This window comes from Pezoporus wallicus, unplaced genomic scaffold (assembly GCF_028554395.1).
Source record: "Pezoporus wallicus isolate ANWC-B61680 ecotype Strahan unplaced genomic scaffold, APGP_CSIRO_Pwel_v1 contig_3952, whole genome shotgun sequence".
In the NCBI taxonomy this organism is placed as follows: Eukaryota; Metazoa; Chordata; class Aves; order Psittaciformes; family Psittacidae; genus Pezoporus; species Pezoporus wallicus.
This window is the reverse complement of record NW_026635034.1, coordinates 6077486-6093792: the sequence shown is the minus strand read 5'-3', so window position 1 is coordinate 6093792 and position 16307 is coordinate 6077486. Positions and strand designations below refer to the sequence as shown.

The 16307-nt window shown below is 41.6% G+C and overlaps 1 protein-coding gene across 6 annotated transcripts in view; it reads left to right on the top strand.

Annotated features, from left to right (window-relative positions):
- The first annotated feature begins 1897 nt into the window (after nucleotides 1-1897).
- Nucleotides 1898-16307, top strand: part of ADAMTSL3 (ADAMTS like 3) — a 180202-nt gene continuing 165792 nt past the window's right edge. For 2 of the 6 annotated variants that reach the window (XR_008975027.1, XM_057429701.1), the window contains exons 1-2: nucleotides 2141-2272; nucleotides 4208-4299. Coding sequence is in view for 5 of the 6 variants with exons in the window: in XM_057429701.1 (XP_057285684.1) it covers nucleotides 2197-2272; nucleotides 4208-4299 (168 nt within the window). In the remaining variant the exon portion in view is untranslated. The other 4 variants (XM_057429785.1, XM_057429861.1, XM_057429933.1 and 1 more) reach the window with 4 other exon arrangements.

Here is a 16307-nt window from a genome sequence, read left to right as displayed (position 1 = left end):
TTTTAATCTTGAATGGTCAATTAGTTTTTGCAGAATTTCTTCAGGGATGAAAATTTGGCATCCAGAACCTACAAGTTTGTTTTAGGATGTGTGTTGATGTCTGACCTGGAGCTGCAGGTGCTGGGAATTTTGAAGTGGCCATTTTCAAACAGATCTTTCCTGGACACCCAAGTTTCATTCAGTTTTTGCTTTGCTCAGCAGAAGGGGTTATGGAGGTCTCCAACAGGAGTCAAAATCTAAAAGCTTCACTGGAAATTCTGAGATAGAAGAGTGGAGTGGCAGGGGTGTGGAGTGAGGCTGAGGTGAAGGAACTAAATAATTTGGATAAAGAAGACAACAAATTGGCATTCCATGAGAATGAGCTTCACATGGGAAAATGCCCTGTTAAAAGCTGCCCAAAGCTCCTTCTGGTTTCTGTTTGTGTGCTGAGGCTGTTTTTTGCTCCAAATACTGTTATTGCCTCACAAGAAGAATGATTTCAGTATAATAGAAGCAGACCATGGGTGCTGGGGGAGAATGGGACTTACTGTGCTGTACAGAAACAGCATTATGTCATTTCAGTAGCTTGGACAAGACACATTGCCCATTGCTGCTTTACTGGTGCTTGGGTCTTTTATAATGTTGCTTTCTGTAATTTTTCTGACATTTGGAGAGTAATGCTTGGAGACACCTCTGTTCTCTTACATGCTGTATAAATTCAGACATAGAACCTGTAATCTGGGACTGAGATAGCACAAGGCATTAAGCGTGTATGGAAGCAGCAGCCTCACTTTAGTCACTGAATCTGATATGAGCTTACCCAGGCTGCTTCCTGTTACACAACTTCTTTTTCTATGCTCAAATTTAATGCAGGAGGTGAGCAGGTATTTCTACATGTATGTGATGTTTGATTATCCTTTATGGTTAGGGGTGCACACAGCCAACTGATGTGAAGCAAATGACCAGGAACAGTGTTGAAGAATGGTATCAGTAAGCTGGGAGGAGAAAGCAGAGAATGCAGAGATGAGTAGCACTGAAAAGGGGAAAATAAAGAAATGCTGGCCAGCATTCAAATTTGGAAGACACTTTCAGATTCTCAGGGCCAAACATTTCAATGGTATCTGTGGCTAATGCCAGTGCTAGGAACATAACCAGAGTACTTTTGGCTAAATATTCCCATCTGGCAAACAAATTAATAGGCCACTGTTCAGCTTTTGCTTCAGGGACCCAGCAGACAGCCTCAGTCTTAAAGGGTAGATAACTGTAAGAGAAATGACCCTCTGAATAGGGGTGGTGCAAACAATGTACATTCCCAGATGGCAGGTCCTGACGGTCAGCTTCATCCTGCAGTTGTGAACATCTTTTGGGTTTGTTTGTGAAGTATTATGAGCCACAGTTTTGAGACGGGAAAATTGATGCTCTGCACCAGTTGATCTACTGGCTGAATTCTGTCTTTAAAATTACCAATGATCAAGTCTGAGGCATATGCTGACTGCACTGGTATGTATTTTTTGAAGATAACAAATCTCGGGTGTAACTGAAGTCATATTTAAAGGCTTATGTGGCTGTTTAAGTAAATGTAATGACTGAAATGGATGAAAACCAACGCTTTCAGCTGAACAGTACTAGAAAAAAATCAAAGGTCAAGTCCTTCGCAGTACTCCTGACAGTACTTCAGACAGCAGACTGAAGGAAGAGGTTGCCCCAGCTCCCGGGGTCAGCCCGCATACAGAGCAACCGGTGCGTCTCACGCTGTCGAAGGGAAGCCGGCGGGGCAGTGCGGGGTCTGTGCGGAGCCGGGGGCCGTTCCGGGAAGCCGTGGCACTGCTGCAGCCCGGGCTTGGCGGCCCGGGCCCGTTCTGCACCCCCCCCCCCCCCCCCCCGGGCCCGTGTCCCCGTCATGCGAGTTTCAGCAGAGGGCACTCTGCGTCTGGCGATGGAGGAGGCGCTTCCCCGTGCTGGTGAGAAACCTAAACACATCGGAAAAGTTTCCAGCGCAACATATTTGAACAAACTTTTCATCGGTTATGTTTAGTTCACTGGAGCGTATTTTTAACTGCAGTGGCAGGGGTAACAGCCCTCTTCCTACGCGCTGCTCTTAGCGGACTCGGCGAACGCTCGGGACATCAGTGGAAGTCGTAGAGCGAAGGTAGAGGATTTTAGCGTTCCTGTGTAGCAGCCCGACGCTCAGAGGCAGAAGGCGAGCAAAGCTGTCTTATGAGACATACTCGTCAGATTTACAGTAGGAAGCCTAAAAATATCGTAGAGGGCAGCACGATTAAAGACCTCCTCGGTGTGTGAGCAGATTTGCAGCTGTATCGTGAGAGTTATTTGGAGATGAGACACAGGATGGTTGCGGTTTTGGAAGCTGCTTTGCATCGGATTTGGGGCTGACTTCACGGTAGCTTTTGCCCCTCGGGGGAAGATGAACCACTTGGTCCCGGGCTGCCGGGATCTCGGCCGCCGACACCAGAGCGCCGCCAGCGCCTCCGCAGCCGGGGAGGGGGGACCGGGCCCCCTTGGCCGCCCGCCCGCTTTGGCCGGGGAGGCAGGGGCTGCGCGGGGGGTGCCGAGCCGCGGCGGCGGAGCGGGCGCCGGTCCGGACCGCGGCTCCGCGCCGCAGGTGGAGGCGCCCGGGCGCCTCTCGCCGGGGCCGGGCTGCGGCGGGCGGGCGGGGGGCGGCCGCTGCCAGCAGCCTGTAGGACCTTGGCTAACGTGCGGCGGTGGGCTGGAGCCTGGCGTGAGGGAGGGGCCGCCGCTCGTGATGAGGGATGCTGTATCCCCGGTGCCGTGACAGGCAAGGCTTTCCCCTGCCCTGCGAGCGGGAAGGAGGCGCCGGCTGACCCGGACCCGCTCCCCGCCTCTCCCCGGGTCCCAGCCCCGCTGCACGGTCGCCGCCGAGCCGAGCCGGGTGCTGCACCAGGTGGGTGAGCTCGGCGGCAATGAAGGGGCACGGCAGCCCTGCAGCAGTCTTTCCGACCCTTTTCCCAGAGCTGGCTCCCGCGGGAGGCTCCACCGGCCCGGCTCAGCGGAAGCGATCGCGGTGCTTGGCTGAGGGGCGTCCTAGGGCAGCCGTCGTGTGGGCTGTGTGTGGAGACCTTGGGGAGCCCAGCTACCGGTACCTGTGAAGCACCGGAGACTGGTGTGTTGTGCCAGTCCCGGCTCTCGGCAATGCCTGGCTGGGGGAAGTGGGGGTTGAAGCGGGGAATCTTCCTTCTCTTATTGCCAAAGTTGATTGAAACTTTTGAATGACAAAAGCATTCAAGAGTGCTAAGGGTTCTGTGAGGGAGGAGAACTTCTAAAATGTTTTGGAGAGTGGGAATAGAACACTTATTTCTATAAGGAATCTTAATTATGTTTAGTTGACAGGTGCAAGAACCGTTTGGAAAGATGGTTTTCTTTTGGGATATGTGACCTTTTAGAAAGGGGTACTGTTTTCTGAAGGAGAGATTTGCATTCACTGCGGGGCTTTGCAAAATACCGGGGTGGTGGCAGGGAGGGGGGAGGAAGGGCTGTTTGTGTGCTTGTGTATTAGGGGTGCATGGAACTTGTGCTATTTTGAGATCACTGTGGTAATGAATAGTCTGAGGCAAAAAGATGCATTGAGACTAGGAATTAACAGAATTAGCAGCATTACTACAAGATTGTTTTCTTGCTGGCAATTATAAATCTAAGTTTTTAGTAAAAGTGACCGACAGTTCCGTGCTGGCCCTGTAATGGGGATAATCACTAAATTGATGGATTTTTATTTTTTTTCTCTGCCCTGATCGCTTTGTCTCTGAGTTGTTATGATCAAAGTTTTCGAAGGCAGTGCAAATGACTGCTGAAGTCCCAGGGCTGGGCTCTCAGCTCTGAGGGGGTGAAAGTGCTGGAACAGTACTCATAAATCCTATGCTCCTTGGATTTTACTTTCTGGAGATCAAGATGGGACGAGTTCGCAGTGTGATAAATTCTCCTGCGTTCAGGAGATACTCAGAGTTACCCACTATGGCCAGCTTCCCCAAACCTTTCATTTCCCCCCTTTCTGTTCTAATTGGAACTACCTCACCCTGCAGGCTGTGCTCATGGCATGCACTGTGCGCCTGCTCCTCTGGCCAGAACTCCGGTGTTTGCATTGCATTTCTTCCAAAGGCCGGTTCCATGCCTTTGCCCAGTTTGCTTTAGTCATTGGAATTCTGTCGGGGCCCTCTTGATTTTGTTTGTAACTTGAAACAATTTCTCTCAGCAGCGCCTGAAGGCATGAGGATGGCCAGCCCTAAAACCACAGGGTTCTCCTGGGAGATCATTTGGCTTGCTATTGCTGTCTATGCTCACCTACAGGTAGGTAATGAACTTGTTGCTGTTGTTGTGCCTCATCCGTTATCAGAGGCACACTGCTGCACATTTTAAATTGATTTTTTTTTTTTTTAAAGAGAAAACTGTTGAAGGAACTGCACTGTAAATAAAAGGCTCCCAATTAGGTTTTTGTTTCATTGAAATGACTTTCAAAGACATCCATGTGTGAAATGAGTCTTTTCCTATTAGTATTGTACCTAACTTTACTGAATGGGGACCAAAGGGACATAGAATCATAGAATCGTTAGGGTTGGAAAGGACCTTAAGATCATCTAGTTCCAACCCCCCTGCCGTGGGCACATCTTGCCATATACATAATGCCATGGGCCTTTCTAGGCACCAGAGCTGCTTTTTGCCCCCAGGATGTTTAGCACCTGATAAATGTTAAGATACTGTGACAAGGGTTATATAAATACCGGGTTATAAATATCTAAAGCGCTTGGAAGTCAGTGTCAGAGGAGAAGGTGGTCCAGAAGGGTCTTTGCTTCAAGAATTCAATGAATACAGGAACCATGGAGGAAAACCATAGCTGCCAACTGATCTATTGCCTGACACATGTGCCTAATCAGTTCCAAGAAGTGAGTATTTCAAGAAATATGGTGTGCTGGCATGCAGCAGAGATGTTGTTACAGTATGTCATTCTCCATACTGATAGTTCCCACAGCACGGAATGTTTTGAGGCTTCTTCAGTCCTAAATACATCCAAATCCAGAAATCCTTAGGAAAGGACAGCTAAACAAACTGATGGATCTTTTTTGAAATAAATAGTATTTTTTTAATGTATTGTTGTATTTCTTGATAAAAAAAATCATACTCTTGGTTTTAAATAAAACCAGTGATGCTGTTTACTGTCATACTGTTGGATACTGTTCGTACTATTGCAGTGCTGAGAAATGGTGGTTTTAAACTGGAGCCTGGTGTGCTGGGCATTATAGAAATGTACATGAAGATTTTTGAATTGAAGGATAATACAGCAGGCAAAATTAAATTCAAAAGGAGTATGAAGAACTGAGGAGACTGTACTTGACAGCTGCGTAAGCTCTGATCGATGCAGAGTGGACATTGAGACTTAAGGTAGTGGGAATTGGGCTTCAACCCATCCTCAGCACCACTGCAGAGGGTGGTTTGTGCTGCAAGTCATTTGGAAGCTACCTGTTGATGAGCACCTCCTGTATTTGTCTGATGATTGCAGCTAGTCATGAAAGTGCACTGGTTACTTGAGTAAAGGACTTGCTGTGAAAGTGAAATACTAGATTTGTATCAGTTGTACACTAAAGCACAGTGCACTCAGCATGTGTCCAAGCACATGGGGCAACAGTGAAATCTTCTGCTTTTTGCTTTCATCTTTCTTATGTAAGAACAAAAAGGTTACTTATTTGCTGTGCCTGTTCAGCTTGTAGTTTTGTGTGCAAGCAGTTGTGGGGGGCTGTAATAACTGGCCTATAAAACATTCAGAAAATAGTATATAAAGTTCACTTAATAGTTCTGTTCAAGATGAGAATAGACGTTCAGAGAAGGGAAATGTCAGCGTTGTGTTTGGGCCTTTTGGTTATGAAGATCCCATTTTTCTCTTGTACAATATTTTTCTTGCCTTTCTTCTTTTCATATTTTTCTTACTGTAGAACTGGAACCAGTAGTGGCAGTTTCCTCTTCTCCATGAGTGGTTTGGCGTAGCTTCACTTGTCTCTTTATAATAAAAACAACCAGTAGTAATCAGTACACCATTGAGAGTAGCTTTATGGACATTTCACAGGTAATTTTTTTTTTGGCTTTGATTGTCCTTTAAAATATCGTAATTTATTTGGTGTATTTGAGTCATTATCACTTAACCCCAATCTTGTAGGAGGCCCTTCTGCTCCAAAATTTTAGGTGTTTTATCTCAATTTTAGGCACATTAAAGATACTTCATATTATTTAACATAACATTTTTGGTATCCAGTAACCATTAATTCTTTAATTGGTTGCTTGGGGCCATACTATATGGACCACACACAGTCATTCTACCCTAATATTGTACCATAGCTTCCACTGGTGTTGTTTTTGGCTATTAAGATGCTTATGTCTGGAGCTAATCAATTAGAAACAATTGGATGCTGGGCAAGGTCACAAGTCTATGTCATGTCACTTATGTGCAATTGATTAATTTCATCCTGCTTGAGGCAGGTACAGAATAAAATAATGACCATTTTAAAAGAACGTGGTGGAAATGTGGTGAGAATGCAATGCAAAGAAAACTTTAACTTGAGAAGTTGTGGGAAAAAAGGTAGCTGTTACTGAGAAGAAATGAAAGTTAACTTTGGTAATAGGAGCCCTTTCTGATTCTTCATGGCATGGTAACAAGCACCACACAGTGTTTAGCTAAGTTCCAAACTGATCTCTGCCCTCACAGGTAGGCAGCGTCTCAAATTTGACACAACTGTTGTATCAGGGCCACATAGTTGCTAGACTACTAGGTCAGTTAGATTGCTGAGCTGCCTATTCACTTTATCTGCTCTGTGACGAAGAGCAGTGGCATAAGTCACTTATGGGCTAGCACTGGCTGTGTTCTTTTGCAGGCAGAAATCCTAATTTTTCTGTTATGTGCCAATATAGATGAAATGAATGGGACTGCATTAGTCTAAAGCCAATGGTAATCCAAGGAAATGATGGCTGTATGTTTTCCTTAAAAACAAAAAAACCCACCACCAAATGGTGGCAGCAGCATGGAATAATTTGTTTCCAAAGATTTAAACGATGAATATATCTGAAATTACTATATTCCACAGACTCTATGTATTTGTGGACATTAACTATATCTTTGGCCTTGAATATAACTATAAATATGTATTTATTGCTAAATATGGTATAAAAGGCTCCTCATTTTTCTCACACCGTAGCAGATGGGTTATCGATACTACAGATTTTAGGAGATGGTTAAGCTAATAAACAAAGTAGAAGTTTCTAAGTCCAGTCTTGCTGTCTTTAAGTGATCTCTTAAGCGCATATGGCTCCATATTGTTAATTGAAAAGGCAGGATGCTAGCCTGGTAACCAACTCTTAACCTTGTGATTACATTATATCACATTGTGCAGCTAGATGATGTTAGATTTGTTGTGAAATATATGTAAGACCGTATATCTTTATATTCTTACTAATTAATGAGTAGCAGGAAGAAATGAGGGCTAGCAGATTCATACAGCCAAATATATCATCAAGAATTTTACACATGGGTTTTTAGATTTGTTCTCTGGTACGTTGCTTTCAAATTGAGAGCATGCTGATATTTTCTTAGGTTCCTATAGTCCAAATGAAGCCCTCTACAAGTCAGTTGTTTCACCTCCAAGGACCGTGGGGTTGCTAAAATCTGAGGAGGGAATAACAGCAAAGACACCATTTCTGCATATTTAAGAAGCATTTACTTGGGATTTCTATTGCAGGGAGAGTTTCATAGGTCATGTATTCATGGTTGCTCCCATGATTTATGTTTCTGCAGTCCCTGCCTGCATAATATTTTTTTCTGTGATATTTTGGATAGAAAGGAAATACATGCTGAAAACATTATCTTGTTCAAAATGATTCTGCCATAACCAATCAGCTGAAACCTACCAACACAGTCAATGTTTTTAAGGTTGAGTTTTGCAAATCCAAAAATCTGAGGTCCATTATATGACACAGTGGACTTGGAGACCATCTTTGTGGAACACCTTTGGAATATTGTTTTGCAGTCACTGAATGTATTGCATACTGATATTCAGAAAATAAATTATGATCTACATGCTGTACAATAGTGAGGATTCTTAAATCTCCAGTAACTTTAATCAAAACTATCAGGATGAGATTTGCAAGCCCAGAGTTACATCGGAAGCAGTTCCCTTTTTTGTAGGCAGGTCACAATTCTGCACCCATCTGGAGTTTTGCCATCAGCCTCAGTAGGCGTGTGGTTTTATTCTTAGTTTGAAGATTGAAATGTCTCTGCTATAGGCAAATAACATTTCTGAGACTCTGTAGAAGTGTTCTGACATAAAATATTCATTGTTATTGACAAGGTTGTAACTCAGTAACAGCATTACCAGAAAACTTATGTAAGTTTCTGATCTTGCTTTGAATTTATGACTAATAATGATTGCTCAGCCAGTGCTCATAGGATCTGAACTGCTGTTACCCCCAATTTACAATCCAAAAGAGTTGAAATGCCAGAAGAATTGTGATGAATCTGTCTTGTGACTTGAGACACAAACTATGCACGAATATTGAAATATTTTATGAGCACATTTTAAAAAATAAGTCAACTGTGGGAGATGGCCAAGAGTACAGTTGATATCAGTGGAGGCATCCTTATACTGTCTAATTTGTTTTCATTTTCACAGTAAATATTGTAGTGATTATGAATGATGCTTGCAGCGATACAAGTCAGAAAATTAAGCTTTGGTTTTTCAGCTAAAGTATGGTGCAAACCCATTCATCCCAACAAAGTAAAAGCAGTTTAATCTCAAAGTCCAGTTAGATTTTGAATTCTGTATCCACATCTACAGACATGAGTATCAATTATCATCAGTGCTCACTGTGATGATAATTTCTGATGTGGTTACACTAAAAAATGGGTAGAGATTCTCAAGTCAGTTTTATGTGGAGCTGCAAATTGCTGGTTTCAAAACTAAATATCCAAGAGTCAAACACTTCTAGAGAAGCCTCAAGTGTAGGAATAATCTCTCACAACAGCCAGTGGCTTCTAATTTCTCTTGAAAAAGTTGTGAAGGAATGGAGGAATAGCTCTAGGGGATAGTCTTTGGTTTCAGCAGATACTTGAACGCTTAATCATTGATAATTACTCATTCAGGTCTGCTTGGTGCAGCTGGATCCTTCATATTCCTTACCAAATTGGGGCATAAACAGCGCTGAGGTGGCAGTTCTGCACAGTGCACCAAACTTCATTCCTGCCTTTGCATCCCAGAGAATGTACATGATTGATTGTACTGACATTAAAGCACTTTGTTTGTTCAGAAATCAAGATTTGGCCATCCAAAATAATGAGTTTCTCTTCAGAAGAACATATGTTTTAAAATCTGAGTCCTTTTATTTGCTTTTACTTTTGAGCCTGTAAGGTTCACATATTTTATGTCTTTATCTGCAATTTTGGGGCTTGAAGCTTTTTAAAGGATAATTCTCCATGATCACCTGAATCCAGGAGTTGGGGTTTAAGTAAACACTGAATCTAATGTGGCTTACAATGAAATAGTAAAGGATATTAATTTCAATGATAGTAGGAGCAGATGTGTAATTGTGCCTCTATCCTTGTTTGTATTGTAAGGCTATGCAAGAAATTTTTGGGCATGAGTTATATCATACCCTGGAAATGTTGTACTTCACTGTTAACTCAGTGTGTTGTTAAGATTTTGTATAGCTGATAATACCAATGATAAGGTCTTGTGGCTGCACACAGTCCAACACAGTCTTACTTTCACAATTCCGGTATAATATGTATTATGCAAAATCTCTGTAAAACAGAGAGAGTTTGTGCATGGTGAAAGAATGGGCTTGGTTTTGAAGTACAGGTTGCTAGTGAGCACAACATTCCAGGAAGGGCATTGGATACAGCCATGGCAACACTGGGGAGACAAGTAAGCCTCACACAGGAGCTGTATAGCACTGCAGTTCTGATATGCCCTCTGCACTCACTTTATTGTCACCGTTAGATCAGCAGTTCAGGTTTTAAAAGCACGCATATAACTTTCTTTCCCATAAGAGGAGAAATGTTACTGATAATTAGCTGTCGTCTGTAGACTGTCAATGCTCTTAAATTTAACTGTCAAATTTTCAAAACAGCCTCAGTCCAACTGCTGTGAGGATGAAGTAACAGTCCTACAAACCCCCTTTTTGATGACCATCAGTTACACAAGGGTGCTAAACTTAATGCAGATATAGCAGCATTTTCAGAATGGTCTGTGTGATGTGGAGCCTTTTCAGTAAGACTTGAGGCAAGTTAAACTCCAATACTGTTAAGTACTGTATTGGTAGGCACTTAACTGCATTTTTCAAAACAAGTAACAGGAGGAATTTCAGTTAATCCAATGGGAACCAGGCATTAGGTGCCTTAGGCACTTCCAAAAGTCTGGCTAAGCATTTGTCATCATGTTTAGCTGATTAAACCAAAGAGTTCACTCTTAAAACCCTTTTGAAGGAGTAGGTTTCTGGTGTGTGAATTCTAGTACCTGGGTGTGCAGGTATTTGCTAATACTTGGGAAGTGTCAGTGCAAGCATCATGTTTATAAAGGGAGGGCAGGTTTAAAAAGCTTTGCCTAATGTGTCCCTTCCAGACAGCACATTACATAAATTATTTAGGAACAATGTTATTTCTGTTTCTAATTTTATATTTATTAGATTTAACATCATTATGGAGAGAAAATGAAAACAGTATTCTCAGTCTGTTTTGAGAAATGTGGTTTCCAAGAATTGTCAGTTTGTCATGCTTCTGGATGCACTAGAAACAGTGAATGCAAGTCAGCTCGATTAAATTGTGAAATGATATTAAAAATGCACTTGCAGTTGCAATTACTAGATTGCGTTGTATGCTAACTGTTGTCATTTGTGTCATGGTGGGAGGTCCCAACTGGTTAATGATGCTGTTTGGCAGCATTAAATAGGTGAAGCATTTGTTTATATGTGGAAACATGCATTTCTGTAACTTTTTTTTTTCTGTCATCAGGTGCTTTGCCAAAAATTGAAGCTGCTTAAAATTTATAGGATAGACTGTTGTCAGTGCATGCAAGCAGAACACGGTATCGTTTCTAGAGTGTAGATGTGAAAGGGCCTAGAGAGGCTCACTCTATAGGAACTGCAGACATGAGGATTTTAGCTGTTTTCTCTTAGCATCATAGAAGATGACATTGGGCACACCTGCACTGCCACAGAATGCAAAGAGCGAGGGATTGTGTTCTCTCAAGCTCTCTGGCAATAAATGTTTCCTGGCCTGCACCTTGCAGCAGCTCTGAGGAGGTTGCAGATACTGGCTTTATTCCCAGCTGGCTGATTCAGCAAGAAATTAACTGGCTCCAAAAAAATTCCCCCTTTGTTGCAATTTCTCTGCTTGTATATGTGGCTGCTCCAGGCCATCTACTGTGGTGGAGAAATGTGAAAGGACAATGCAAGTGCCGGTTCTGGTACATTCACATTTGCTTTTTCTTATGGAAGTTTTCCTTGCTTTTCCAGCTACTGCAGCCCTCTTGTTGGTGTAGGAGTGGTGTGAAAGCAGAAGGCTAAAGCTCAGTGCTCTCTCTGGATGTATAACAAATGAAATATGCTAAAATATGAGTTGGTTTCCTCTCTTGAGAGTTGCCTTTTATTAGATGCTTTCAAGGTCTCATTATTCATTTGGTGTTTTGTTTTCTTGAGACTCCAAATAGTTTTAAACTGTTCCCTGGTTGACTAACATGGATGTTGGCTGAAAAAAACAATAGCATAATAGTGTCTTGAGTATTGCTTGCTTGGTAGATGATGTTCTAGCTGGAAACTGCCAGGTACATCCAACATATTACCAATTCTTTCAGCTGATCTCATCAACACTTTTGTTAGAAAGCAGGAGAGGGAGTACATCTATCACTGGAGACGTGTGTTGTGTATGCTGTATGATATGTAGGGAATTTACTAAAGCCAGTAACTGGTAAGACTGCTTGAACAGACTCTGGGTTTGTGTCATGATTTTATAACCTTATATGAATATAAGGTGTTTTATGTGACTAACAATTACATTTTTCCTCTGGACTGGTGATTCTCAGTCTGTCTTTTCGTAGAGCAGCAGTTAGCAGTGCAAATTTGATGGTAGGCAATGCTGTGAAGGGGAGAAACGTAAAACACTATGAACTCCTGGTGTGCCTGCTTGAGTACTGTATACACTTGAGTGCTGCATACAGTTCTGATCCCTTTGAGTGGGGTGGAAAGGCTAGGCAGGAATCAGCTGGTAACTTGTTTCTTCCAGCATGCCATTAAATAAAACTATTGGGAGATAGATTTGAAACAATAAAAGGTGTTTGTCCTCCACATAATGATCTTTGGCACTTCTTGCTATAGGTTTGTTTAGGGCTTTCTTTTTGAGTAGCAGGTTTCATGGATTTTGTGACAGACAGGATGAGTACTGGGAAGATCCACCAAGTGTTACTATATGGACAAACCAAAGCAGGCTAGGGAAAGTAGGTCAGTCCAGGACAGTATTGCAGGGGAGTATTGTACGTACTGGCTCCAGATATGCTCTTTGTGTGCTCATTATGGCTATGTCAGAAGCTGTGGGACTGGATGGATCCTTTGTCTGAACATCATTTTGTTGTTACTTGGTGCTACACTTGAGGATTATTGAACTAGAAGTTAGAACCAGTCCTAAACCTACTGTCATTTATGACTCGTCATTAAAAAAAATAACAAAGAAATATATTCTCCAAACTCCAGGTGTATCTGAAATCCTGGACACTTGCTCAAAACCTGTGTAGGTGCCTCCACTTTGTGCTGCTTTGTCTGCCTGGAATAATTTTTATGTTTACATCAGCTTTTTCTTTACAAACATTTTCATAATGTTTTTGGAACATCTTCAAATTTTAAAGCTCTGGAAAGGTTTTTAAAGTATGTAAGTATGGGTCATCTTATTTAATTGCTGGATAGTTTCTTATTTTTAAACAAACACTAGTATTTCCTTAAGCAAGATAGAGAAATGGCTTCTGGTATTTTACTAAATAAGGCTTGGCTTAAATTCCACTTTCATTATGTGATCGGTCCTTCTGTAAGACACAAATATTCCAGACATTTTCCCTGCATGAGTGAGCAGTTGCCTTCACTCCAGTGTGAAACTGTGCACCCAAATGCTTTTCCCATTTCCTCTTCCTACCTGTTTCAGTTTAATTTTAGAACACAATAGGTTGTTTAAAACTATAAGAAAACCTCCAGAATGCCATCTTAATGTATGGGGTTTTACCATGCAGCTGTTTCTCTTCAGCTAAGAGGAAACTATAAATGCATTTTTAATGCCAGGAGCTGGGTTTAAAATGCCACTACTTATCCAGTGGGAATAGATTTGAAAATTAGTAAGCAATTAGATCAGTAGACAAATACATTTTACTTAATGTTGCATGTCTCATGTGCCTTACAAATACCTTATTAGCATCTCCTGTTCTTAACCTGCAACCTTTTAAACCTTTACCTAGTCTTAAACAGCAGTGTTAGTTTAAAAGGGAAATTTTCCTGTATATCTTTAATTTTTATTTATGAGCTGAATTTTTCTTTATTTTTTTTAAACTTGCGTGGTTTCTCCAAGGGCAACAGAAATGTACTTGAACACTGAGCTTTTCTTGGAGAAAATTTCTTCCTGTAGATAACCATCTTGAGAAGGGCTGTAGCTGGGGTAACAGAACATGTGGGTCTTGTTCTGATCTTTTGAACTTGCTTGAATTATGTCCTTAGTAAACACCAGTAATGTATTTGTTTGTAATTGCTTATTTTTCTTGCTGAATTTAGACCTCTGTGAGCCATCTGTCATATGCCACATACAAGCCACTATTTAGAAATGGGGAAGATGTAGGGATTGCACTTTCTTTTTTGCTGTTTCAGATGTTAAGGCCAGTCCTTGAGAATATTGAAGAAAAGACCTTGTCCTCTTCAACTGTACTATAGAAGTGTCCTATCATTCCTTGTCTGTCAAAAGTTCACATTGGGTCGGTGATACTGTAAGGACTCCTGGCCTAGGTAGTAAAACCTTAGTCCTGCAAAAGATTTGGGCTAGTGAGCCCCCTGGACTTAGGGGGTTATGCCACAAGAGAAACCTTTGTAAAATTCAGGCTTTCTGCTTCAGCAGTGTAACATTCTGCACTTGAGTAACAGTGCACTAGAGCCTGCAGGCACTTTGCCTGAGACATCAGTGGGAGTTTTTCTTGAGACCTGCCCATAGGAAGTGAATTGAGGCTGAATTTCATTAGTGCTAACTAGCTGGTTATCATATTTCCTGTTGTGTGGTGTGAATCATTTAATCTCTTCTTCATGTGACTGCTAAGGACAGATGGCATTTAAAGCTGTGTCTGCAGCTGTTGGTTTTCTTGAAAATTGGCTGTATTTATCCCTCTGGAAAAAAAGCAGAGATAATAAAAAAAAAATTTGCCTGTTGCTTATAAACCTCGCAAAATTTGAAGTGGTTTCCATTTTTACATGTCACTTTTTTATTGTGTGTCATTGAAGACCATTTTATCAGGTGTTCCAGACCATCCCTGTTGGCAGGAATTTCTCCAAACTACTGCAGAGGGAAACGTCAAAACCAGTCCTTAGAGCATGTATGCTATTTTTCAAGAGAACTGAAGCAGAACATGGAAATTCACTTGTTAAAAATCTGTGTGTCTTTTTGCCAGACTTACTATATTCAGAAGATTCCTTTCAACCTTTTAAGGGATTACACTGTCCACTGCATGGTGCAGTTCTGCTAATGAAAATAGAGGGAAACACAAGCACACCATAAATACGGAAGATCTAGCGTTGATTTCTACATGTAGCATTTTGTCTGTGCATATGAAAATTGACATCATGGTGTTGGAATGTTGACCGTGTTTTGCATTTCGCTAGCTGCTCTTACTGGAAAGCATGTGTTTCAAAGGGAGTTTTCAGTTTTTACAAGTTTTTGCTTCCATAATAATACAGTCTTATTTTGAATGTAGGCTTCAGCTATGAATAAAATTTAACTCATGAAGTAAGAGATTCCTCTGGCACAAAATATGACTGAATTATGCAAACATTAACCAGTTATGTGCATTATGTGCATGTCTGGATCAGAATAGTCAAAGCCAACCTTTAGGTTCCATTGTTACCACTTAGCATTGCCTTACTCTCTGAGTAAGGATACTGAGTTTTGAGGAACTCCTCTCAAGAAAAGCTGCATTAAGTATGGGGAAAGCATAGTTGGCTGCACAAAACCAACCCTTTGTGGGAAATCTTCACTAATGTGCTTTCTTAGCTCCAGGTGGGCCTGTGAAAGAAGGGAGCTGAGAAGTGAAGAAAACAGACTAACAGCAATGAAAAAGTAGCACTAGCCTTCATTTTGAAGTAATCATTCAGGTGAAATTGGCAAAACTCAATTAGGTTATTTTTCAGTAATGGACTGGCATGTCTCTTCAACCTTCATAATCCAACTCATTTTCCCAGAATTCCAGGGCTATATACCCTGTAGAATGTTGGCAACCCAACTTTCCCATGTCATCAGCTCTATCCAGTCCCCTGAGAGAAGAGTTTTCTGGTACAACATCCTTGCACCTGCTAGTTCTTCCCTTTTCAAAATCAGACCACTCTGAACACTTTTCATGAAATTATTCAGTTTAAAGCATAAAGCAGTTTACTAAATTTTATGATAATGTGATTCCTCAAGTGATAAAAGGCAGGTCCAGTTCCATTAATCTGTCCTTGTGATGAAAGACCCACATTCTTGGTGATATTTTCAGTGTCTAAGGCTAATGGGTTTGAAAGAGTTAGACATCTATTTTATTCTGAGGAATTGCATCTGCATCTCCAAGTTAAATCAAAAGTACCTACTATCTGTCGAAGTGTATGTGCCTTTCTTTGCAGAGATAAGCTAGCACAATTTTTAAGAGGAGCATAAAACCCCTTAAAAGTAACATTGCTCATTTTTAGGTGGTGGTGTGCAATGTTGAAAGCTTTGATTCACTGCTGAAGTTTTGGACTTTGTATGCTATATGGCAATATGCACACGTATAGTGTGTGTGATTGCACTAACAAAGTCTGAGGCAAAATGAGATTATCTTTAGTTGAGTTTTAGTTTAAGTGTTAGCTGCAAGTTTCTTATGGACTCTTCTTTGCATGTAAGTTACAAGGGTGCTGTATACAACATACAGTGATTTAGCCTGGTGTTATTATTAGTTGAGAAGGTACCACAGTGGGATCTCTTTGCACAGCTAAATGAGAACATGGGTCAAGAAAAATGACAAATGATGTTTCATCTGGAAGGGTGATACAGTTTGCTTGGCTCAATGTCTGCTTGA